A 27526-nucleotide genomic window follows, 5' to 3' on the forward strand; every position below is an offset into this window, starting at 1 on the left:
AGAACAGCAATCAGTTATTAGGTTTTATTTTTTTCCACGTAGGGCCAGGTAAGTATAGATAATCTTTCATTCCACTGAAAAAAGGTGACTCGGTTATCCATTTGTCACAACATTCTTGGCAAGTAAAGTATTTTCCCCCTACAAACAGTAGCATGCACCATAAGCAGGGCTGTAGGATATTTCCAGAGGACTGCATTGTAATAACACGATCAGTGTTGTTGCCTAAGCAGATAATTTCAGAGCCTGCTTCTGTCAGAGATTTCTGCCTATTGAAAGGAAATACTTCCGTCTCCAAGTGCTGCTCACAGGGGATTGTCTGACTCTTGGGGTTTTCTGTCCAATAATGAAGGGTCTTTACCTTACATTATAAAGTGCCTTGAGATGAATGCTGTTGTATGTTGTTGTGGTGTCCTATAATCAGCAGACACAAACCTAAGCTGCGACTCAGACAAAACCACCAGTAAAAGTGCCGTTCAGAGCTGGCAAACATGCTGACAAACATTTCACAGCTTAATGACTGACGCGCCAATAAAGCCCTGGTTCCGGAGCATGTGTTGGTACTCTTACTGGCCCACTTACTTGTCCCACCCGAGGGTCTCCATCTCAGAGATGAGCTGAGAGTAATACTGCGGAGGCGGGATGGAGCGGCACTCGGGGCGGCTCTTCAGCACCACTTCCTGCAACAACACACACAGAGCTCTTCTTATTTTAAGCCCAGATTACTATGCACATCATATCACAACTTACTCTCAGGAGCAATCTTTCTACAGAGCAAGCTGAATCAGGGCCGTGATGACAGTTTTCTTTATTTTTATGGCACAAAAATACACATGCACATGCATACGCCTCTCAAGCAAGGCTATTGATAATGCCTGGAGGTTCCCATTTAGTTGCTATTCATGAAGCTACAATGTCAAAGTGACCGTGCGAGCCGCCATGTCATTCTCCTCCTTACCAAGACAGTCTTCAGCTCCAGAATGAAACCGACAAGATCAGCCGACTGCTGCAGCCTCTGTGAGGAGTCAAACACGAGAGAAAAGACATCCTTGAATGGAGGGATAATGAAGTGACAGTGTCTATTTTTTTCCTCTAGCCAGCCATTCAAATCAAACAGTGTTTGTGATTAATGGGGGCTGCCACCAGCTTTAATAATTAATGATAGCTTAAAGGCTGTGAAAATAATGAACTTTGCAGCCCGGGGTGAAATATCAATCTCATCCAAATAACCCTGAGGGGCCACATAACAAATAGGGACATTTTCCAGGCGATGTTAATTAAACAGTGAAAAATATTTTTTCTCTGCCTGTGAGTGAGGCGAGCCTGATGGGTGACAGAGGGAGCAGGAGCGACACAAAGGAGCCAAATACAAAGCACGCAGTACAAAACAGCGTGCTCTCATAGACTGAGACAACATATCACTAAATACCAACATGCGGCACATTTACCTGCTTCACTATGCGCTCATATCCACGCAACAGGTGCTTCAGCTGCCAGCAGCAGTGCAGCCTGTAAGGACAAAGTTGTGAATGGGTTACTGAGGACATCTTCTGTGGCCAGGCACAAGTTTCAAGAACATCTTTTCTGGCTCAAAATCTGCTTTCAATGGTGCGTACACACGTATCGCTGATTGGCCAAGTTACCTTACCCTAAGAGTAATCCATACATTTTCCTGTTAGTGCAGGCCATAATTTAACCTTGATTAAAGGTCAAAATGCTTCTTTAGTGCTGCCTTATGTTTTTTATAAACCAGAAAATATAATAACTAACGAGTGATTGCATAGGGGTGTATAAACACATAGAAAGTGTAAAACAGGTAAGTGAAGAAGAAACACTGATCGGAGCAGCCTACACCTATTGCAGAGTAACTAAGGAAGGATTCAGGGTCACCTGATCCATCCCTAACTATATGCCTTATCAAAAAGGAAAGTTTTAAGCCTAATCTTAAAAGTAGAGAGGGTGTCCAGAACAAGAATTTCCATCTTGTTGTCATGAATTATTTTACTTAAATACCAATTCAGTAAATTTATAACTCTGCATGTATTTGTTGTTACATTTTATTTAACAAAGCTAGTAACTGTATGTAGATTGGACAAAGGATGCCAAATGTGGAGTTGAAATGTATGAGGAAGAGGAAGACCATAGACAACATTTAGAAATCTAGTGAATCCTTAAGATGCTCAGGATAGGGTGAGATGCAATCATACGAATACATACAGCAAATGTACATGAGGCAGAGATCCGATTTCCCCTAAACCTTCATCGGTTCCCTGATCAATCCAGCACTGAATTTAAATTCCTCTTTCTTGCATATAAAGTCCAGAAAAATCACGCTCTGTTATATCTTAAAGACCATATAATATCATATTATATCAACAGATAACTTCACTCTCACACTGCAGACTTACTTGTGGCTAAAAGTACAGGGTGGGCCATTTATATGGATACACCGTAATAACATGGGAATGGTTGGTGATATTAAAGTCCTGTTTGTGGCACATTAGTATATGTGAGGGGCAAACTCCTCAAGATGGGTGGTGACCATGGTGGCCATTTAGAAGTCGGCCATCTTGGATACAACCTTTTTTTTTTTCTTTTTTTCTCAATAGGAAGAGGGCCATGTGACACATCAAACTTATTGGTAATGTCACAAGAAAAACAATGGTGTGCTTGATTTCAACGTAACTTTATTCTTTCATGAGTTATTTACAAGTTTCTGACCACTTATAAAATGTGTTCAATGTGCTGCCCATTGCAACACAATGGGCAGCACATTGCATTGGCAATCCAACAGATTGCCAACACAATGTGCTGCCCATTGTGTTGGATTGCCAATGCAACCCTCTTCTCCCACTCTTCACACTCTGATAGCAACACCGCAGGAGAAATGCCAGCACAGGCATCCAGTATCTGTAGTTTCAGGTGCTGCACATCTCGTATCTTCACACCATAGACAATTGGCTTCAGATGACCCCAAAGATAAAAGTCTAAGGGGGTCAGATCGGGAGACCTTGGGGGCCATTGAACTGGCCCACGACGACCAATCCGCTTTCCAGGAAACTGTTCATCTAGGAATGCTCGGACCTGGCACCCATAATGTGGTGGTGCACCATCTTGCTGGAAAAACTCAGGGAACGTGCAAGACACCCTACGAGACCACCCATCTCCCATGCTACAGTTAGCAAACTGCTTGTTAAGTTTCGTGAAACTGGTTCAGTGTTGGATTGAAATCTGCTGCAATGACCCGGTTACTGCGTTCACCAGATATCAACACAATTTCGATCCACTCCTCACGTGTTAACCTTCTCACATGTCAATGGCAGTGAACAAAGAGAAACTTGTAAATAACTCATGAAAGAATAATGTTACGTTGAAACCAAGCACACCATTGGTCACCACCCATCGTGAGGAGTTTGCCCCCTCACATATACTAATGTGCCACAAACAGGACTTTAATATCACCAACCATTCCCATGTTATTACGGTGTATCCATATAAATGGCCCACCCTGTAGAATGTTTTGGTGCAAGATACTCTCTATATCAGCTCCCCCTCCCTGAGCCTGGTACTGTTGGAGGCTTCTTACTTTTAAAAGGGAGTTCTTTCTCCCCGCTGTCACCATCTGATTTTTGGTGTTTTCTTTTTATTATTGTAAGGTCTATAATATAAAGTGCCCAGAGGTGGCTGTTGTTGTAAATTGGCGCTATATCAATAAAACTGAATGGAATACACAAGACAGACCACAGTCTTATAATTAATAACCTGTGGGGCGTAAAATTGAGCAGGGACAGACGCGAATCAGGAAAAATAGCAGCAACAGAAATTCAGTTTTGGTTTAAGGGGAAGCAGCAGAAAGCTGAGGATATGTCTTAGAAACCAAACAACGCAGTTTAATGTTGTTACTAAACAATACTGTTAAGTTAGTTCTCACAAATTAAGATACACTAAAATACTGTTACTTCCTTATAATGAAGTTGATTCTGCCTGAAAAGAGCCTTTGCTTGATCATGTTGGTCATAACTACATGTGGGAAAGTTAAGCCATTTCATATAAATCTTATTTTCTTTTTATTCTTTGGAAGCACTGATGTAAAAGCACACTGGAATTTGACCCTTTATGTCTCATAAGGAAAGCTAATGATTTTAAATCTTTTATAAGTCATTTTCATGAAAATTATATATTTTTAAGGTATTTCTGTTTGGCACAGTTTTACCCAGCATGCCCTTCCTGATGCAACCCCAAAGGTTCTTTGAGTCTTTGGCTGGAATCAGCTTTTAGTTTACCAAGCAAATCTGTTAACTACTACATTATAGCAGCACTTTACTACAACTCCCTTATTAGACCTTATCCCATATCACATTTAAAACATTTGTACAGAGAATGCAAGGGGATGCTTGTACTTGGCCTCCTTGAGCTGTCGATCTGGTGGGAGTACTATTCTCATCCTGAAGTCTCTTTCCTGGGGGGGGAGACAAGACAAAGCATTATCAGATTACTAGCTCTGCGATCAGTGTACTACAGAGGTTAATACCTTCTACAACTAACGCGCTAATGAAGAACACGTGACCGACCAACCTACGTTAAGGAATTGGATAATATTACGTTTCTTTGGGTGTTTCAAGAGACACATAAATAATAGAAATTTACTTTAGACCACGTTTTCAACTTTTTTTCATCGCTTTAATACGGCATGACACTCGTAGTAAGTAACTGCTTTCAAGATTATATACCAGCTTATGAAGTCGTTTCATGCGCTAATACAATTACGGTTCTGCTACCGATACTAATGTAAGCTGCTTAAAAAACAGGACGAATTTACCAGAAGTTTATATAAATCAGTTAGATGTCTAAATATATGGTTTCCAGACAAGTATTTGCATCCAAAGCAAAAAATCTTTAAATTAATCGTTTTTTCAATATGACACTGACATACGTCCAACAAAAAACAACACACAAACGCATAATTTTACCTGAACAGTGATAAATCCATCGTAGACTGTCTGGTGCTTGTTGAGAGGTACAAGCAACGGGTTATCGTTTACCAGTGATTTCTCCATAAAACTTTCTATGACCTTTTACGCCTAAGTTTCCGCTCGCAAAGCAGGGTGGCTACTTCCTAGCTTGAGTTGGACCGTAGAGACTGGCACTTTCTGATTAGTCGCTGACTTGAACCAAACCTGAGAAATTCAAGCTAAAGCTGTTAAACGTAGAATTAGCAAGAGGTGCGTTGACAGGAGAATCAATCGCAACCCCTGCATCCCGCCATTAAATCCCAAACAGTCGACGTCATCCAGTTGCTTTCAAAGACTTACAAAAAGTATCGTAATTCTGAAGTTTCTTGACAGTCGTTGGTGTGACGTTTAAACGTTAGTGTGTTGATGATTTTACTGATTAACTGCCGGTCTGTACCGAAGGTTTAACTGTTGAAATTACTGAAAATTACCGACATTATTGCCCATTATGTAATTGAGTCTAATTGACAGAAACATAATTTTTATTTTATATATAATCTTGCTCTCATCCCCTGAGGGTTGGTGTGTTTCTCAAGCTCAGGTCTTCTACCAGACAGCCTTGAATTTGAGGGTCCTGTTTCTAGGACTACACTCTTGTGGACAGAGCCCTCCGAAATGTGTCTGGAATTTGGTAAAGCCATTCTTCCACTTTTGGGGTAACAGCTCCTAATGCGCCTATTACCACTGAGACCACTTTTGACTTATCCTTCCACATCTGTTGTTTCTTCACCCCATGATGCTTCTCTATTTTGTGTGCTCCTTCTTCCAGTAGTTGCTTTCCACTGGGATTGTCATATCTATCACTACTTTGTCAACCGCCACTCCATTTGGTTGGCCTAGAATACAGGTGTCAAACTCCAGTCCTCGAGGGCCGATGTCCTGAAACTTTACATGTCTCCCTTCTGCAACACACCTGAATAAAATTTAGTAGGTCCACAGAAGTGAACTGCATGCTGGTGATTCATGTTGCAGCAGCTCAAGAGTGAATGAACATGGTGCAATAAAAGCAGTTTTAGAAGTACTTTTATTTACCTTTTATTTAAATTTACTTGAGTGGGGTTAGCAGTTGCCACCTCTGCATGTAGTCAAGACTTGCTAATGACCTACAAATTCTATTCAGGTGTGTTGCAGCAGGGACACATGTAAAGGATGTTTCAGGATACCGGCCCTCAAGGACTGGAGTTCAACACCCCTGGTCTAGAACCTATTCCTGTTGTTCTTAACCACTTGTGGTGGTGTCTCCCATTAGGACTTGGGGACTTCTAGTCCATATGTGGCCCAGATGTTCCTCTGCACTGTCTCTATGGATCTGGTGCTTAGGGTTTGTTCTTGTACTGCTATGCTCAGATTCTCAGTTTCAAAAGTACCAGTTTGGCACCGGTATAGGATAAAACCTAAACGCTACCCATCCCTATTTGGCAGATGCTCTGTGTTTCAGCCTGGATTGTGACTCTGACCTGCACTTCTCCTTGCCCTCCATCGCTCTATGTTGCTCAAAGAACCATAGAAAAAGTGCTGGACTTCAGATGGACACCGTGCATTGTTTCTTGACATCAGTGGCATGTGTCTACTTCTGTGGCCAATTTATTATTCCAGCTGGGCATCTGATGATCAGAAGGGCATATGTATTGATGGCTTGGATTTAATTCCAACAATTCAGCTGACTTCTCAGCACCTGTCTTATTTTCTGGAATGTATTTGGCTGTGGCTGACCTTTGTGCATCTTTATCATGGTTCTAGTTGGCCTGTGGAATACCCAGACACTTGTAGCTATCCCCTATAACTGCTGTTCTGCCTGCTGGTAGGTCACCTTCTCTCACTTTACAGCCATTTGGCCACACATATTCCACACTTATTCATAATAGTTTTTTTCATACTTTTTCACACACAAAAGTGTCATGAGAGACAGGTCCTGGATGAAAAAGAGATACAACGAGATGTTGATTACTGACGTTTTACAAACTGCCAAACAAAGGCTCATAACTCTTGCCACTAAACTGAAGCGATATACCAGAAACACAGAGGCCAGGAGAATACATGGTCTGTTCTCCAAAGATCCATCTAGGACGTATTCTTATCTACAAGGGAACAGTAGCACAAGGGCAAACCCACCCAACACTGAAACTTAATAATGCTGGACAAAAATCTAAGCGTCTAAGAGAAAGAGTTGACACCACTGCCAAGTGCCTAGTGGACCTAAGAGCAGACTGCAGCAGTCTCCCAGAGCATAGTCAGTCAACATCACAAAGGAAGACATCCAAGAAGTTTCCAAAATGAAGAGCTGAACAGCACAAAGACCTGACATCATCTGCACCTACTGGCTGAAGAACCTAACAGCACCCAATGAGGTACTCATCCAGACTGATCCATCCAGACCCATCATTTAAAAAATCCCTTTAAGGGACACTCAGGCATTTTAGACACCATGGTGAGTAGGCACAGGAGTCAATACGTAAGCACAGTTTAAAAAAATCTTTGGAAATAACACCAGAGGACCAAAGCAGGTTGACAGAGCAGTACACCAGAACTCTAAGATCATGGATACGGGAGTGCTTGACACTGTACAAGGTTGATAGTGTGCTAACATTTATTAGCAACTCAGTGAGACTGTGGAAGACAACACCGGAGACCTACTCCAAGGCAATCGCACAAGATGCCATCAAGTGTGGAATATACCAAGTTGATGCACTGTCCTCATTGCTGTTCTGCATATGCCCGAACCCCCTCATCACTAAGACCAATTACAGATTTAGAGTGTCAAATAATACAATATTAAAAAGTATATTTTATAGCCTGGTAGAAAAATCTGTTTTAGACTATGGATATTCACCACTTCATAACAACTCTATAGGGATACAATTTCTTTTTTTAATCCATCATTCTGGATACCTGCCTATTTGATTGACAGGTATTTTCAGACAGTCAGCTTTACCTCCTCATTTTCTTCTTTGCTTCAGATCTGCTAATTACGGCCACTGAAGTGGATCTTCTTGCTGTGGAGCTTTTATAATGTAATTATCTGTCAAAAATATGGCTTGCTGTGTCTTAAAGCCCATTCAAGAAATTTGTGCTTCAGTTTTAGCGAATCAGTTACTGTTTTCTTGGTATGCTATTAGTTTATTATTGCTAATTACTAGATACAATTATGTGAAAAATAAAGTTTTCATAGGACTCTATGTAGTCCTGTGAAGTCAATAGCTTGTAGAACAACAGATGAAGGTTGGTGGGCTGTAGTAGCTCAAAAGCAGAGAAAAAAAGTGCTACATAAGAACCAGTCCTTTTACCATCACCCGCTGGTTTGTAAACTCCAAGCTAGGGCTGGGCCATATCATACCGTTGACGGTAATACTGGTATAATGTTGGGCAACGATAAGAAAATGAAATATCGCGATAGAATTTGGGTAAAACGCGCATGCGCCATGCCTTTGTTTTCATACGCACATGGTGGAAAAAGCGTGCCGTTGGCGTTGGAGAATGAGGAGGGCGAAAGCAGATCGTTGAATGAAACGGATGAACCAGAATTGGTTTGTAAAAATGCTGCAACTTCAGTGTGGAACTGGTTTAGCTTTCGACCGTCAGATACACAACAAAGCACTGTTTTTGGTAGCGCATGCTAGCGGGCCGTCGTTATTACCGTGTTTTTTGGAAAATACACTTAAAATCAATCCTTTGATTTTTCTGAAAATCGAGAGAGCCCCTTATAATCCTGTGTGCCTTATTTATGAGTTCTGGTTGTGTTTACTGACCTCGAAACGATTTTATGTACACGGCGCTCGAAAATCTGTCAAATGTTTTAGTACGACTTTGCTAAGCTACGAAGCCGCACCGCTTGATGGATTGTCGGAGCGTTACGGCTATCGTAGGCAGGAGCCTCGCGGAGTGATACGTACTGTGCTTCAACATAATGTTACCGTATTGTGTGTGTATAACCTCTTTTAAGTTTTGTGGATATTATACATGGTTATGCTGAGGATATGTTTCCACTGGAAATGCCTTTTGGTTAAACTGTCAGCGAGGAATTTGCACTGTTACATGTTTATATAACTTTAATGCAGATAAAAAACAGCTGCTTGTTTAAGTGAAAATACATTGATGGGGGTTTTTTTGCACTAAGAAAGTTGTGGAGTTGTAAAGTATTTTGTCTAGTGTCAATTATATCGTCAGTTATATCGTTATCGCAGATTTTCAAATGTATATCGTGATAAATATTTTTGGTCATATCGCCCTGCTCTACTCCAAGCTAAGTATTTTAGATGTCAGTATTTTGGTATTTTGGAAACAGAGGTGATAAGCAAGAGGTGAATCTGACTGTGAAGCTAAAGGCTAACTTGCTAGCCATTTTAACAGCTCTATTTTCCCTCAGAGTCCTATCCAATGAAAGTCTATTTGGAACCACAAAGGTCACACACCAGTGACTGGAGGCACCTCACATTGGCATCATTTTTCAGATCAAGAAACTTAAAATGCACAGTTAAAATGACTCAAATTTTCAACTGTGGAAGTCACTACATCCTGGTGTTATATATACTCTCTGGTATTTTATTGTATTGTACAGATGCAGACAAAAAAAAACACACCAAAGAAAGAAGAGTAACAAAGAACAGACAAACGTAGTCAGAAACTAACAAGAGCAACATAGGGGAGTAAAAACAGAAAGCCTGACCTTCAAAACAAAACAGGAAGTACCATGAAAGATGGACAATCAATGCAGATAACAGAAGACGCATTCAAAGGAAAGACATGGAAAAGGAAGACAACTAAAAATAAAATAGAGGCAATGCTGTGGGACTGAGAAATGCAGCGAAGTCCTAAAAACTACAGTTACTCCAATGGCCACTTGAAAGTGGATCTAAATTGTTCTGTTAAAATGTTTTTTTTTTGGTGAATACTTTACCTCTCATAGTGACTAATTTTTTTATTTTTATTTTTTTTTTTTTTGGGGGGGGGGGGGGGGGTTCTTTAATAACCTGGCCGCATGGCTACTTTGATCGACACATGACCAACAGATAGCTATGGCTTAGTATCTGCTCTAGTATACAAAAAAGTGTACAATTACTCAAAACATGTCTTATATTTTTTTATATCTTTGATTTGATTACTGCTTTGCACACTCTTGGCATCCTATCAATGAACTTCATGAGGTAGTTGCCTCAAATGGTTTTCCAACAGTCTTGAAGGAGTTCCCATGCTGAGCCCTTGTTGACCCTTTTGCCTTCACCCTGCGGTCCATCTCATCCCAAACCATCTTGATTGGGTTTAGGTCAGGTGACTGTGGAGGCCAGGCCATGGCGCAGCTGCTATTTGACCATAAAGTCTCCTCTGAACAGCTGATTTAGAGATGTGCTACTGGAAGTCTGTGTGGCATTTAACTGGGCTCTAATCTGACGTGCTGTTATCTTGTGATTTCTGAGGCTGGTGACTCGGATTTATTTATCCTCAGCAGCAGAGGTGACTCTTGGTCTTCCTTTCCTGGGACGGTCCTCATGTGAGCCAGTTTCGTCGCAGCACTTGATGGTTTTTGCGAGTGCAATTGGGGATACATTCGAAGTTTTAGCAATTTTCCAGACTGACTCACCTTCGCTTCTTAAAGTAATGATGGACTGTCGTTTCTCTTTACTTAGCTGATTGGTTCTTGCTACAATATGAATTCTAACAGTTGTCAAATAGGGCTGTCAGCTGTGTACCAAGCTAACTTCTGCACAACACAACTGATGGTCCCAACCCCTTTAAGAAGACAAGAAATTCCACAAAGGCACACCTGTGAAGTGAAAACCATTCTAGTTGACTACATCATTAAGCTTAATGAGAGAAGGCCAAGGGTTTGCAGCGCGGTCAACAAAGCAAAGGGTACCTACTTTCAGGATTCTAAAAAATATGACACATTTGAAGTTATTTTTCAATTTGGTACATAATTCCATATATCTTGCTTCATACATTTGATCTCTTCAGTGTGTATCTACATTGTAGAACATTATAAAAATAGAAAAAAACAACAACAAATAAATGAGAAGGTATGTCATATCGTACTGTGTATGACTGTGTACGTGACAAATAAAATTTGAATTTGAATTTGTCCAAACTTTTGACTGGTAGTGTATTTACCACTAAAAGCAGAGATGTTGATCATTGTCTGTAAAGTTAATGGAACTTTAAGGTCAAGCTTGAGCCACCATTTAAATTTGGTTTTCCTTAAATTCGACACCACCTTACCATTACTCTTTAGCAGGTTTGTGTTTTTACAGAATGGCTCAGGAAGTAAAGCAGGTCATCTGCTAATCGCACGGTTGGTGGTTGACTGCTCCGACCGCCAACCGTACGATTAGCCAAAGTATCCTTGGGCAAGACACTGAATCCCAAGTTGCTCTTCGATGTGAAGTGTGAATGTGTGTGAATGTTAGTTAGAAGCCATTAAGGCATAGAAGAAAGTTTTTGTATTGGTGAATGAGGCGTGTTGTATAAAGTACTTTGAGTGCTCAAGTAGAGAAGAAAAGCACTATATAGGAATAAGTCCATTTTCCATCCATAAAAACACAAATAATTCTATAGGGGGCTCTTAAAGAACACTTTTCTCCGTATATTAAATCCACCAGTGTCTCCCCTTAAACAGCAACCAGTAAAATCACCTCAACATATGGCAAATGAAACTCTAGAGATCCAGCAAATTCCTATTCTAATCCAATGACAACATGATTACTACAGAAGTGCTCCCCGACAATGCGCACTTGTCCTTCGGTTTCCTTTTGAGTCCCGTATTCATTTGCGGTGCTGCGAGCAGAGAATGGGAAAGTGTGATTATACAGTATAGAGCTGGTGAGGGGAGTGTGTCAAAGCGTGCATGCCACACAATGTGCCTGGAGAGATTGATGTTTTTGTCATCCACCTGCTTCAAAGCTGTAAAAAAAAGCCGGCTGATGCAAATAGAGAAACCTAGGCAGGCAAGCTCACAAACAAAAGAGGGAGAACCTCACTGCTCCTCTTTGCACGTCTGTTTTTTTTTTTTTTTGAGGAATATCTGAGGTTTCTGTTTTGACGCACATTGGGCTCAAATGAACACTGACTCTGAGTCTTGTATCTGGGAGTGGGTAAGTGTTTGAATGCCCTTTTTTCAGTTCTCTTAGGGAAGTGGGAACAATTTAAGGCTGTTGTTGCTTTTTTTCTCTTTCTTTCTTTTTTAAATATGATGCATCGGCACAGTGGCAGTGGGAGAAGGAAGCAGCAGCAGAAGCAGCTTCCCTCCCTCTTTCTCTGTCTTTCTCTCTTGGCTCGCTCTCTCCTTCTTGTCACAGAGACAAATTCTGCAGGCGTGCGACACGGCCGGCTTTAATGGCATTCCAGTTGCAAAAAAAAAAAAGGGCGTCAAAATGTAGCATCTGAGGATAGCAGAGGGGCAATATAGGCGGTGAGCTCTCTGTGGTCTTCTCTGTCTCCTCTCTCTCTGTCTTGCTCTCTTGTCTGTCTGACCGCTCTCTCCCTTCCGCTGCCTCCAGCGCCGGGCTCCGTCTGGGAGAAGAATGATCTATGGTGCTTTGTTTATCACTGGCCATGGTCACTTCTCTGGAACGCAATTGGCTGGAACTACACCGTGTGGGTCCTGCACCCTGAGTCTCTCTCTCTCTCTCTCTCTCTCTCTCCCTCCCTCCCTCTCCCTCTCTTTGAAGGAAGACATGAGCAGGGGTGCCTTGTCCGACTTGCCTTTTTTATCTCTCTTGTTCTTCTTCTTTCCCCCCCCCTCTCCCTCCTCTCTCTCTCTCCGTGGCGTTTTGCATGTATCTGAATGATAATGGAACATATTGTTCTCTGGACCGCTGATTGATTGAATGGGTTGACAGCAAAAAAAAAGAAAAAAGAAAAAAACTGTGTTGACGGCATTAAGGAATTTGTGCATGCCCGCTTGTAGATTATCTTGTGTTTTTGTCCTTTTTGAGCACCGTTTGAATGAATGTGTAATGTTTTTTTTATCTGAATAGCATATTCTGCGATTTTTAAGCGCAGTGGGAGTGTTTGTGGCTTTTATTCTTGTTCCTATCTCAAGACGTGTTTTTTTCTTTGCTTCTTCTTTTTCTTCCACTAGTCAGATTCTAATGTACAAATTATACAAAGCATCTTTTCTTTATTTTATTATTCTGCATGTAATATGTCAGCACCAACACGCTCGGCACTCTCAGTTCCATCAAAGCCAGATAGATTTTGTTCACAGTGTAATCAAATTTCTGTTCTTTTTTCCCATCCTCAGTAAAAATCCTTTTTTTTGTTTGCTTTTCTGTTTGTATTTTAAGATCCATTTCAACTAGTTTTTAAAGCTCATCTGATCCATTTACTTGTGATTATTTTACAGGATTTGGAATCTTAAAAGATGTTTTTAACCTCGCTTACATGCAGATTCTCCTTTCCCTCACACAAACTGAGTGGGGGACCCATCTACTATCACTTTTCTCCCCCAAATATCTCGTAAGAGTGTGTGTCTGCATGTGTGTGGACCGATAAGTGCTGCGTGTGAAGTCTTAGCCCGTGGATTACAGGCCTCACAGATAGGCTTGTATCCAGACTGCTGTCTGACATGAGTTGATGGGATTACAGGAGGCGGGCATCTGTCCCGTCTCTTCACACACACACCCTCACCACCACCAATCTATGGGTGGAATTTGGGGTCACCGTTCGTGTGTGTATGTGTGTGTGTTGTTAGGGAAGTTTTAATATATATATATTTTTTAATTAAGGCTGCAAAACCCAGATATTTTATGTGACTTAATGTGCAAATTGTTATTACTTTTCATGCTGTGCGCCCTGGTGCAAAAGGAATACAAGTCTGTAGATCAGGTTTCCAGATCTGAATTTTCCCCTTCTAACGTTAAAAAATTAGAAGGTTGGAAATATTTTTGGTTGTCAGGCTTCAAGCAGCTGCACAGGCGCTGAAACAGCAGCACATCGTTTCTAAGGCTCAGTTATCGGTGTCAGTTGTTTCACCCATCCGTGCTATGACGAGCAACATCAGTGCTGTTTGCAGCCTGTCACACAGGAGGACTTGCTGCTTTTCATTTTGTATATTATGATATCATCATATTCATTAGAAGGGAAAAAAAGACATTGAAAGAAGTCACGTTGAGCTCACTGGTGACACTTTAGTTACACATCAGTATAATTTTTCTTTTCACATAATTGTGAAATATTAAGGCTGGGAGGTTCCATAGTAATGCATAAATAATAATAACAATGGTTAAATGCTTAAAAATGATGCCGATTTCTATACTGTGTGTATGTAGTGTTTGCATAGTGTGGTTGTTGAATCGGGGTGTGTGTAATGGTTTCACAGTGCATGTGATTTTTGGCATTTTAAGCTGTGTGTTTTTATTTTATTATATTACTCTAATACTGTGAATACCTGCTCAGGGATTGTGTATGCAAATTAGTTAGTAGCTAAATCTGCTAAAATTAATTTTCTCTATTATAAAATCAGTATTTTTGTGCATGATTCTTGGAAAATAAGAAACAATTAATAAAGTAAAATAAGTGTAGGATTAGAGTTAGGTTGGGAAAATGATAAGAAACTAAAAAATGTCACACATCTGCAAAGCCGCACACATGTTAGCTTATTTCTGTTAAAATCTAAAACAACAAGTAAAAGTTAATCAAACCCTGAATATAGATGAGTTGCTAATAATAATATTTGTGGATATTAAGAGGTTCAGTATTTTAAGTTGTAAGAACAAATACATACTACATATAAAAATGGCAGTGCACAGAGGCTGGATCGCACTTGTGTTAATCCAGTAGTCTTATTGCTTGTGAAAGAAAGCTGTTCCTCAGTCTGCTACTGCGTGGTGTATAAAGGAACAACAGGCTGTTGTGTTGTGTCCTTTATGACTCTCGGGGACCTCTTGAGGCACTGCTGGGTTTACGGCTCTCGCAGACTTGCGCAGCTTGCACCCAATGATGTGCTGAGCAATGCACCACCCTCTGTGGAGCCTCACGGTCCTTGCTGATGTAGTTGACATATCGGGCAGTAAAGCAGTCCGTCAGACGGCTGTCTTTGGTAGAAGTCCCTGCAGATTTAAAGATTCAAGCCAAATGTCTTTATGCACTTAAGGACACACAGGTACAATTTTGCTGGGTTTCTTTCTTTCTTTCTACATTGGAGTGTAACTAGCCCTTCTGAAGTCCTTGTGAATAGGGACTCCAGGTATTCTAAATTGTCCATTTTGCTCCACCACTGTGCTGTTGAAGGCTATTAGGAGGTGAAGCCCCCCCACCCCTTGTATAATCCACAGCTCTTTAGGGAGAGGTGGTTGTTGCTGGCTGTTGTTCCAGAGTGGTAACTCCTTCCTGTAAGGCCTCCTTCTTGCCAAGGGGAGATCAGTCCCATAACTGCTGAGTGGTCAGGTGAACTTCACAATGCTGTTTGTGGCCTTTGCTGCCGTGCAGTTGTGGATACTGCAGAGCTCCCAGTGTGACGCTGTGTCGATTCGTCTGTCCTGCGAGAAGAGAAGTCTTTGGAGGCCTGCGGGAGAATCGATGCAGGTAGCATTTAAGATTGCTGAGAAAAAGCACGCCCTGTGTATGTGTGTTATTTCTCTCTGATTAGTTCTGACCCTCTCTTTGCATCCAACGCTTTGTTTTAATCACCGGGCACCACAGGCATCATCCCTCCCAGCCGCACCACGACGAACCTTTGCGCGAATCGGTGATGTCTGTTGATACCATCCAAATAGTTTCATCATCTGAGCCGGGTGGAAACCAAAGCCATGGATGCAAGTCCACTTGAGCTGATTAGCGTGTGGAGTGTGCTTGTTAAGGCATACTGTGAAGTGTGCTTGTTACATATACACCCCTCATGTTTGATTACTGCTGGCGCTTTACGACTGGCGGCTGTGTACAGAAGCACTGCTGGGATCTGATGTGTCCAGCTCCTGTTTTGACAGCACGATATTTATACCTGTTATCATCATCCAGCAGTTTGCCATCGACATATTCAGGGTTAGAGTTATGGTTAGGGTTTGGTTTCCCTTTTTTAAGAAAATGTCGAAAACAATAATGCCAAAATGTGCCATCTTGTAGTTTTTGAAAATTTACCTTTTTAACTGATAGCTGCTAAAAAAAGGTTGAACCCTAACCCTGGGGAGGTTGCTTGTCCCTAAGTTATCATGTGTGGTAACCCTAACCGTAAACAATTTTTAAAAAAGGGTTAGGGTTTTTATTGATGATGACTGAGACGTCAGAGCGTTATAAATTAAATTTATGAAATCACTGTAGATTAATGTAGACATTAATGAGATCCTATGACTAACAAGCTATAAAATATTAGATTAAGTTATCCTATGTATTAATCCCTCAAGCCTCCAAAGAAAGCTCTTTTGAGCTTGGCTTTGCCTGAGTACCACCAGCAGAATATGTTATAACATATGCTGCGTTATTGGACATGCTTCTCTATAATGCATGCATTTCAGCAAGAATTCCTCTGTGATTTTGCAACTGATTCTAACACAGATTTAAAATACAATGTGAAAAACTTTGGGTGGGTGGTGAAATTGCCTGCTGTGAGTCTCCATCTGGCCTGTGCAGTGTTGGAATGGACCATCCTCCTTCACTATGCCAGGCCCCGAATAAAGCTTCACTTTAAAGGATCAATTCTTTTATTATTGAAGTAGGTCTCAGTAGTGCAGGATAATACATTCTACATTGATCCCCCTCCCACCCAACCCTACCCCATTCCCTACTCCGCTCCTCTCTTCCCCCCCCTAAAAAACCTTTATTGCCATTCCTTCCAGTGAGGCTCACATTAAAAAAAGAAAGAAAGAAAAGACATGTTCGACAGAATAAAGATTTTAGAAAGTGACTGGAGGACAAATAAGCCCATAAACTAGGGTATTCACATTTTAGTGGGAAGGAAAGACAGGGGGAGAAGAAGGAGTCGGAGTTGCCAGCAGGCTTTTTGAATATCATTACCAGCTTTGCAGAGAGAAATTGAAATCATAAGCATAAGGAAAGTACCTGGTAATTAAAACTGTCTCGCCACACCGAGGCTTTGATACCTGCTCAACAAAAGTGTACGCGAGTGTATGTGTAAATGAGTGTGTGTGCGCGCACATGCTTCTTGCTTGGATGTACATATTGTGGCTGCATACATTTAGGTGGCACACAGCAGAGGATGTGAGAGTGTGTTTTACACTTTTTACCCCGTCTGTCAGGAGGATGCCTGATGACGCGCTGCATGGTGTGGATTGCCGTGCGCCGTGTCTCTCTCTCTGGAGACGCAGGCAATATTTGCAGCGAGCACTTCAGCTGAGCAGGAGTGAGCGTGTTAAAACGTATTTATTTTTGAAGTCATGTGCACCATTTAGATTTTTTTTTGTGATATTCACACAGAAAAAAACAGAAAACAGGCTTCCTTCATGTTTTTTTGTATTTAGTTTTGTGGCCTGTGCTGGGGGGGGGCAAACAGCTTGACGTGTCTGTATCAAAATCAAACCCCCGAAGCATGCGTGCCAGACCCTTATTGAACAAATTTGCGCCAGTGAAGCCAGCAGTTGAGGACATTAATGATCTGGACCCACTGGGGTCTGGTGCTCAGCGCCCACAGGCTACCCGCTCGATCCCCAATCAATAGCTTTTTATTAAAATTGTTTGCGAGGCAACACAAATCCATATTGTTTTGCCTCGGACAGGGGTGGCCCGTGTGAAATATGTCGGACATATTTATATATTTTTTTCCACACGAATGCGTAAAATGATTGGCTGATATGCACGGAGAAGAAAAAACACACAGGGGCAGTGGTTTGGCTTTATTGGAATATCCATTTCAGCATTGATTTTCATAAGAGATGCATTTGTGATTATCTTATTTTCTCCTTCCTCAACAGGGTTGAATTACATATCATATCATCCCTGGTATTAAGGCAAAATTAATAACACAAGTAATTATAATACTTACGTCTAATGATATGCTGTGAGGGTCCTATTGATTCAGTCGAGATGCATCTAGGGGAAATGGCTTGGAGCTCTGCCTGGCGACTGGCGCTACCAGCGTGCTGCGCTCTTGACAGCACAACGCTAGGCTCAACCCTCAATCCACACTCAGCATCACTTACACTTAAAAGCCACTCCGTGCTCAGCGATTAAGCTCGCTTATCTACTCGCGCTTGTTTTCTCCTCACGTAACCTCTGACACCGGCCGGTGCAGTCACTCCTGGCTGGATGTGAACTTTCTCTGTGTTTGAACCCTTTCCTTCTGTTTTAAATTTTTTTTAAAGCTATCGAACAAGTACTGTTTAAATTAAACTTTTAATTTCTTACTTTTCCAACATTCCTGAAACAATTAACACAAATAATATCAGTATTGAAGTAGGTGTCACATTTTATTCCATCCGTGGTTTTTGTTCTCGCCGAGTGGCCGTCACTGCGCGCTCCTGCACACAAATCTCACTTTGAGACTTGCTCCTCCTCGAATACATACACACCTATATGTCTTGCATCCTCACAGTCTTCTAAAGATCCACTTAAACATGTCATTTTTACACCGCAAACAATGCGCAGACCTTGTGAGTAATTCCTGTCAATTTTAAAGAGAGAAAAACCTCCACCATCTCGCCTTTTGATTTATTGCTTCTTCGTTTTTAGTCGCCTTTTTTCAAACTCACACTAATCCCAGTTTATGCTCGCATGCAGGTTTTTTTTGGTTTGTACTCCATCTTGCTGCTTCTTAATTTTTTATTTAAAAAATATATTTTTTTTTATCTTTTAGTGTTTTACCTGGTTAAAGAGAGGAAACGTGAGAGAAAGATGACGACGGAAACCAAACTCTGGCCTTGTTGATTCTCAAATCTGGTAGACAGGATACTGCCAAAAAATAAAAAAAATTTCTAATCCAGGCTTGACTCACAAGTATGAAAATGTGGAGCTGTTAGATGTGAGAAGCTGCATGATAATCATGGAGGGAAAACACATTCGATGGGTTGAAATTTTTTTTGCTCTATCGCAGAGATCTGACCCAGCTTGGCCTTAGGTAAATTCTTTAGATTGTCTAATTTTTTTTAAAAAAGGGTTCAATGTCCACGATTTTTCGTCACACTGGCTGTTCCATAAATTAGACCTCCCTTGCTCTTATCTCATCGTGTCGCTGCATCTTGAGGAAGACGAGCTGCCTTTGAGGTGAAAGGACAGTGGGCTGCAGTTGCAAGTGCTGACCAAAAGAGGGCAACATGATGTCAGAATTATCCCCCCCTCCACCACCATCGCCGCCTCCATTACTACTACAACCGCTGCTGCCTCCTTTCACAGCCAAGCCCGAAGCCGGTGCACAGGGAAGAGTTTCGCTGAGGGGGTATAGGTGGCTGGGTGCACCGTCACTCAAAGCTCTGCCTCGCTCTCTTGGCAACAAAGCTGGCCGCCTTGTCACGTGGGCGCCACATGGATAAACTTCTTCACAGGCGTAGGTACGGCGTAGGTACGGCAGCCCCACTTTAAAGAAATAAAAAAAGAGCAGGGATGGTGGTGGGGTAAACGGGGGGATTAAGCATGACGCTCTTCCCTTCTTCTTACTCTCGCTTCAGACCCCGAAACGTGGTTTGGGCCCTCAGCCAAGCACGTGTGGCACTTTGTCCTGATCCCAAGCTCGTTTTGATTTTGTCATATTTGCATTCTGTCTCTCGCTTACTAACTGTTTCCCCGCCGCCTTTGATGGGGTGAAGCGCGGTGGCCGACGTTTATTGAAAAAGGCACAAAAGAGCAGCGATAGATCACATGCTAACTGACACCTTTTTTTGCCATTCCCTGTTTTTGGGGGGCTGTAAAAATCCCACAGCCCATTTGTTCTATGATGTGACAGCATTGATGATAGGATGACAGATGTCTTACCAGCCCACCCCGTCGGTGCCAGCAGCCACCACCGCCAGTACCCCAGCCTCCTCCTGAAACAGTTTGCCCCTCATTCGGTGGGAGTCCACAGCTGCATTACTCCAGTATGGCAGTACTCCCTTAACCCTGCACACCCCCTCCTCCTTCTTCTTCTTCTCCTGGAGGCGCCCCCCTTCTACCTCCCCTCTAGAGGAGAGAGTGATAGGCCTCTTTGGCACAGCGCTGCCTCTTTGTTCCCTGCCAGGTTGGCTCCAGGAGGCAGGGTCAGCTGTAATTCGCTGTGCGGTCAGTAGAGGACGACATGCCCTGCACAGCAGCAGGGGCTCCGGGCCTGGAGGAGCTGACACTTATTGTTCACATTAAAAGGGACTGTTATATCTAACACCAGTGTTTGTTAGCGGTTATTAATAGAGAACAGTCTAATCGCTTGTATTTTAATTGGTTTTACATGCAGTAGCACTGCACTGTAATACATAATGCTGCAGTACTGCCTGTAGAATTCAATTACATCTGATGTGATACAGAGATCTGGGTGTGAAAGAGCTGAATAATTGATTAGTCAACAGACAGAAAATCAACTAAATGATAAATGATTAATTGCATAAGAAAATGCAAAATAACATTTATTTCACGTGGCATTTGGGACTAGACGCGCCGCTCTAATGTCGCTGTTTCAGCTCTTGTCTTCCTTATTAGCCGCAGTGAGGTACTCTTTAGCAAGGTGTTTAACCCCCAGTGGAGCTGCTCAGGGGCCAGTAGGTGAGGCGGCGGGGACCGAGGAGAATTGAGTTGCGTCTGTGTTCGCAGGATCCCTGTTTGTCGTCTTCTGTGCACAACTGTGTCTTCATTGTTTTATCATCTCAGCTGAAAAAGACTGTACAGAAACCAGGAGAGGGGCGCTTGGCACCACGGTAGAGCAGCGGTGTCATCTAACAGCAACGAGGTTCATTGTTTAAGCTCGTGTGTAAATTTTGGCTTCCACCCAGAGTCCAAAAACATGCATATTAATTTGTAATTCTATATCACGAGTGTTTCCAGAACTTTGAAATCAGGTGAAATCAGGTGAAAAAGAATATTTGATTTTTAAAAAGTAAATATGGTGATACAGTGTAAAAACTGGCTTAGAAAACATGTAGGTATGTTTCATGCTCATGTGCAGCCCTTCAGGCTCAGATGCATTACATGAAAAGTAAGAATTTTGTATTGAAACACTGATTTGCAACGTGGCTTCAGTGAAAGTCTAAACATACTTAAGCAAAAGTACAAAAGCTCACAATGTACTTATCATGCTTAAAATAAAAGGCGTATACATATTGTATCATCAGATCACGATTAATGATTTATTATTATATGTATTTATCACTTTAATGTTTCAGGCGGAGATGATCTTATTTCACATATAAGTACATTGATATTTCAAAATATGCAACATTTTTTAAATGGCATGGCATACAAAGAACAATAACTGGATATTAAATATCAATTCAGTCAATTTTAATGTGAGGTAAAGACCCCACGATGATTCCAAGAAAACCCCCAAAATTGGACGACCCCATATGAGCAACAGTGGGAAAGAAAAACTCCCGTTTAACCCTTTAAAGCCGGTCGGAGCGGTCACTTCCGTTTTGCGTAACTATTTTTAAATCCCTGTAGAACCAGAACCACGTAAGCTAGCGCAATAATTTTTTTTGCATATGAAACCGGAGGAGTTGTACTTACATCTTATGCCACCGGCTTGCCCTAAGTCACGGTTTCCTTCCACATAAAGCTTTGCAAAAATTGCATAAAAAGCGTTTGCAGCAACAAAAACATAATATTCCAGAAACACGCTTTGCCAATCCGATCAGCTGTTCGTAACACTTCCTACATTGGAATAGAACTATCGCATGTCTGCCATGACCTGGCCAAAACCAGAAGTGACGGCATTTTCACGGAAAATGTAGTTTTTTACCTTCAGGGCCTTATAAGCCTATATTGGTGTTTTTAAAATTAATTTTTGACTTTAGGCTTTTCTGAATAGTTTCTGGGATGCTTAGAACTCAAATTGAACTGCTGGAAATAGTTTATTTTGATGCACATGCTGTTTGTTTAGGTTTTTTTTGCAAATTATATAAATATATAAAAATTGGTGTATTTCAAAAATAAAACTATGAAGACACTCAAAATAAAGTTCCTGTTGTTGGAAAATATTTTGTGCAACTTTTTTGTATTTACATTTTTGAGGGATAAACCTATTAAATGTCTCTAACTAGAAATATATGTAAATAAAACAAACAATTTTCAATTTTTTTGTAGTTTATTGCACTTTTTTGCAATTTATGTAGTTACTATGGACTTAATGCATACATATTATTAAAATTTGGCCTATAATGGTTGTATTGATGTATAGCAACTTGAAATGCTCTCAAAAATGGCACTACAGCATGTAAAAATGAAAAAAGATAAGCTCTAGCGGACTTGGTTCTATGGTAGGTCTTAAAGGGTTAACAGGAGAAACATCCGGAAGAACCAGACTCAGGGAGGGGCAGCAATCCGCTATAACAGTTTGGGAGTGGGGCATAGATGTAGTGGTGTAAAATATATTAGAGCAGGAAAAGAAAGCAGCTTAAAGTATAGCATACAAGGGTTAAGTACACAAGAGTTCCTCGAGCTCACATAGGCAGTGTTAACCCAACAATCACAGGAGAAACCAGAGCTCCTATAGAAAACCTGCAAACTCTTCAGAGAAAGGCCTTACCTGGATTTGATCCTAGGACCCTCCTGCAACAAGGGAACACCAACGCTGTAGTTTTATCTACTTGAGTAATGTCCTTGAATATTAATAAATCAGGTTACCATCCACCTTTTGTCCATGCACTTATCAACTGAGGTTGAGAACTATAGTCAACTGGAACTGGGTCCACTGTGGGACCACCCATACCTCCCCTCTGGACATGCCCCTGTTCTAGGGGTGGTTGCCAGGTAAATAATGTGCTTTACAGACGAAAACTGTATTTTAAAATATGTGAGAAATATGTTGTAGTGTAGAGCACTTAGAACACTGCTCTCGATCGCAGTTGATCTCAACAGGGAATTGTAGCAAACACACGGAAGCACTCGTCTCTGAATAAATAAATGGATTTAAAACTTTTATATAATTCCATTTTTATACAGCTAAAATGTTGCAGACGTCACCCCGGAAACAGGAGCATGTTCGCAAAGGCCTCGCAGCACATTGCTGAAATGCTACACGTTTCTCGATCGCTGTGAGCCTGAAAACCACAAAAACGACACAAAAACAGGCGTACTTGTGAAAATGACACCAGGTCTGGTCCTGACTGCCACACACACACACACACACACACACACACACACACAGTCTCCTGTAAGATCCCTAATCCTGTGTGCACCGCACAGGAAACAGCAGGTGCGTTTAGGCTCCCTCCATGTTAAACAAGCTCCTTTATATTGTCTGAATGCTGGAAACAAACTAACTCATTAGAAACACACACCCTGCTCCCTCTTTTTTGGGGGGCGATATTTTATCTAGGCTAATGCCGTACGATATTTAGACTTCTGCTGAACTCGTCATTTCGCAACATCACTAACATTCGCGTGCATATTTATTTTTATTGCCTTTTTTCCTCCTCTTTTTTAAAAACCTCCCCCTTCTTGCCAGGTTTTTGTAGAACATTTAGCTAATTGATTATCACATGCCTCGGCCTTATCAGCAAACCGTTATTTTGTAAATGAATATTCAGGAGAGATTTCTCCTCTCTTCGCCTTTGTAGTACATTATTTGTGGACAAAATATGCAAACATTGAGGAAAAGGCAGCTCGCTCTTCTGCCTCGCTGCCTAATTACATTTTGCGCTCGCACCTATACAGAGACGCGGCGTGTATTTATAGAGGAGAATGAATTCACACACACACACGCACACTCCCCCGGCTGCAATCGCATGCCAGGCATCTGCTTATGAAGTGGCTCTTTTCTGGATCTGCAACTGTACCCCCACCCCTCCACCAACCGTCCCCTCCAATCTTTCTACAAGAGGAAAAGAGAGAAAGGAGCTTAATCGCTCTTGTCTGTTCTGTCTTTCACACACACACACACACACACACACACACACACACACACACACACACACACACACACACACACACACACACACACACACAGCACCCTTCTCTATCACAAACCCCCTTAAATATCCGCCGCCTGGCTCATCTTCTGTGTGATCAATTTGACTTGTTTATGTTTACGCACCGGCGTTCTTGTTGTCGCCGCCATCTTTGTGATGAGGAGCTCTCTTAGGGAAGGAGAAGAGATGGACAGATGGATAGATGGAGAAGAGGGGGAAGGAGTGGAAGGACGGACTGACAGGTGGAGAAGGTGGGAAAGGAGGAGGGTGGATCAAAGAGCGAGGGGATAGAGTGACAGAGGGGGATTTGACGCTGAGAGGATGGAGAGCGGGGAGGTTTATCTGCGACATCCCTTGTCATCATATATGTAGATGCCTTTTGAAGTTTGCGGCGTGTTCCTGAACCCGGTAATGCAGCGCACTCCAAAAAACCCACAAAACAACAACAACTCCCCCCCTCCAAAGAAAACCTAGAGCACCTCATTGCGCCCAGTTAGGCTGCGGCGGCTAATCGTGCTCGCCACAACACACTCTGCTTTAATTTTAGCCATAATGATGGCAAGAAGGGCAAAATGATACTTTAAAGAGCAGAGGAGAGTGGAGGCAAAAAGAGAGAAGAAGAGGGAAAAAAGGGATGGAGGGAAGAGGGAGACAGAGAGGAGCTGTGAAGGTGATTAGTTGTACTGGCGGATCTTTGCGGTGGAGGAGGTTGGAACACTAATCCTTGCTTTGGTTGGAGACATTTTCGCGCAGTAGGTCCCTTCTTTCCGCCCCCTCTCAATTTTAAGCCCCGTGTCAAGCTCAAGCCCTTCTTTTCCAGCACTCACTTGCTCTCATTTCCTCTGCCTTCTGGCAAGCCCTGCTATTTATAAGAAAAATCATTTTTCTCCTTTTTTTCTCTCTCTCTCTCTGTCTCCCTTTGCCTTGCTCTCTTTTCCTCCTTTAAATCTTTCCTGGCGTGTTTGATTTTCTGCCTTACTTAGAGAAGGTGCCCAGATGAGTGGCAGCCGGCCAGGGCTCGTCTCTCTCCGCCGCTCCTTCCTCCCTCCGCCTCTCGTCTTCCTCCATCTCCCCTCACATGTGGTCGTTTTAACAACGTAAACACACGTCTTTAAAATTTACATCAGGAAAATGGCAGCGAGACGCTCTCGCTGTTGCTCCACCAACGACCAGCTCACGTTTCCAAGCGTCCCCGCCGCTTTGCATAACCAGTGTAGCGATGTGAATTGGCCCTCTGCCCAGACAATAAGCCATAGATTTTTTTTCTTACAGTATGACATCATTTATCCGGTGCATTATTTTATTGTTTTGGCTGCTTTCTAATTTGATGGATCTCGCTGTTGTCTCAATCATCAGCATCGCTTCTCCTGCTTAATCTGTTCCGCCAAAATGAGGAAAATGTATGTATTTAGAACACTACTCCTGCTGCTGCCTCAGATGCACGCACTGATGAGCTTTAATCAGGACAAAATAGTATATCTACATATATATTTATATATATATAGATACCAGCTTTGGCCTGACTCACTACATATAAAGAAAACTTCACTTTTCACATTTACATTCATGCCAAACACTCCAGGGCCTGTCAGTGCTCGGGGCCAGATATCATACAAACTGCCATTGATTTGTTTGTCCTTTGGCCCTTTTCCATGGTTTGGGAAATGAATCATTCTTTTTTTTTATATATTGTTGTTGTTCGTCTTGGCATCATCTGTTTAATCCATACACTCCATGTTTTCCATAAATAACAGGGCAGAACTCGGCTTGGACCGGCTTGTAATGCTCAGTGCTTTTGTTCTCAAAAGGATGACAGCAGCGCTCGAGGTGCTTCACGCAAACACACTCACACACACACATACACTTAACCGCTCTTTTAGAGGTAGATTAAATTTAGAGGGAGAGAACAGAAAGGATGTACACGGTCAGATCTGCAAGGGTACAAGTTCACGTTTCATGATGCGTGCACGACAGTAAACGAGGGACATGCGAGCTTTTGAATCGTGGAAGTAACTCATCAGCTTTGAATAGCACAGTTTGAAAGGTTCAAGTTACACAGGATGTCTTATTGTTTTTATAACCTTTCAGCTTCTCTCCATTTCCTATTCCTTTTCTCCATCTTTCTCCTGCAAGAGTGGGCAAAATTAATTTCCTTGACCTTTGCCTGGCCCCAACAGTGTAGGGGTCAAATTCCAGCGTTCATTACTCAACCGTTTTTATTTCACTATGAAATATGTGTGACTGGATAACGAGAGCTTGGGGAGTCCAATTATACATTTTTTATTTTCTGATCCATGGGAGGAAAAAAATGAAGAAAATAATTAAGAGAAAATAAACAGCTACCTGGTCAGATTGGTAGTTTAAACAGGGGCTTAAAAAAGACTAAGTGGCTGGGTTTTTCTCATGTGTGTGGATTTGGGAGGGGGTGTGTGCATATGGAGTTCATGAGATGGTAGCGTTTGCTTCTAAATGATCGTGTCGTGTATGTGCTTGACTGCAAATTTGCAGACTCACACGTGTGGGTACATACAGACAAAAAACAATCTCTTCTTTTACGGCCTTTGAAGGTACCTGCTGTATATCAACCTCAAACTTAAATCGCTCCTCTTATTTTTCATGAAGGGGTGTTTGGGGCTTTGTATGCATTTCCAAAGGTTGGTTTACACTAATGGACACCAAGGCAATTGTGCCAGGTGTGTGCTATGGATGTAAGCCCTGTGTAAGCACGATAATTGTGCCACTTAGCAAGCCCAAGCTGTGTGGGTTTACCTCCAAATAACCTTCCCCAGCCTTGGATTCTGTAGCTAACAGCTGCCACATAGTAGTATCAGGACTTAGAGCACTGTATTTAATGTACCTTAGATGGTGAGGATCAAATCTTCCATCTTGTCTGGATAATATTGTACATGACATTTCTCTGAGGCAGAGAAGCTCTGAAGGAAAAATGATCTGACTGACTTACAAAAGTTTTGGTGGTTAAACTTTGTATCCAGCTAGGATGTTAGCAAATAACAATAACTTTCACTTTTACTTCCAGGGTAGCCAACTTCTCTTTAACAGTTATACACTGTCTATAAGTCGTAAACTGTCATGCTAGCTTTAATGTTTATGAAAACTCTTCAAGTTATACTAGCCATTAAGCTAACTTGCTAGTGCTATTTTGTAAACAAATTATTACACCTAATCCTAAAAAGTTAGACGATATTAATTATTTTAAACATACCGACATTATGAAGTTACAGACCCTTGGGAGCAAATGTTTGGTGGACCTTAACAGTCATTGTCTTTCTCCACTTCTGTTTGTTTCTTTTACAGCGTCCTCTTTTTCCTCCTGCCACCAGTACCACAGGGTGTTGAAACAATAATGAAGTTTAGCTCAGAGAGCTTTTCCAGAGAAAAGTTTTTTTGAGATGTGTCCACTTGGCAAAGGAATAAACAAAACAAAAACAATAAATATAGATTTACATATTTATATTAATAATGCAAGGAAACAGAAATATTCCCTCCACTGGGGAGGGCAGGCTGGTTCCTTTTGTTAGATCCAACCAA

General features: G+C 41.7%; 1 protein-coding gene and 1 long non-coding RNA gene across 9 annotated transcripts in view; one reads left to right on the forward strand and one right to left on the reverse strand.

Annotated features, from left to right (window-relative positions):
• The window catches only part of fancl (FA complementation group L), a 31280-nt gene extending 25970 nt beyond the window's left edge, over positions 1-5310 (reverse strand). The window contains exons 1-5 of the mRNA XM_005935307.3: positions 4968-5310; positions 4398-4456; positions 1446-1506; positions 956-1012; positions 580-677 (exon numbers count right to left, since the gene is read on the reverse strand). Coding sequence (XP_005935369.1) covers positions 580-677; positions 956-1012; positions 1446-1506; positions 4398-4456; positions 4968-5054 — 362 coding nt within the window. The 5' untranslated portion in view covers positions 5055-5310. The remainder of the gene's footprint in view (positions 1-579; positions 678-955; positions 1013-1445; positions 1507-4397; positions 4457-4967) is intronic.
• Positions 5311-11237: 5927 nt separating this feature from the next.
• Positions 11238-27526, forward strand: part of LOC102302168 — a 445058-nt gene continuing 428769 nt past the window's right edge. For 7 of the 8 annotated variants that reach the window (XR_006055030.1, XR_006055032.1, XR_001336776.2 and 4 more), the window contains exon 1: positions 12127-12408. This is a non-coding gene — a long non-coding RNA (uncharacterized LOC102302168). Of the gene's footprint in view, positions 12092-12126; positions 12409-27526 lie in introns of those variants that run through there. The other variant, XR_006055031.1, reaches the window with a different exon arrangement.

This window comes from Haplochromis burtoni, unplaced genomic scaffold (genome assembly GCF_018398535.1).
Source record: "Haplochromis burtoni strain Fernald_Lab_line unplaced genomic scaffold, NCSU_Asbu1 Contig_196, whole genome shotgun sequence".
NCBI lineage: Eukaryota > Metazoa > Chordata > Actinopteri > Cichliformes > Cichlidae > Haplochromis > Haplochromis burtoni.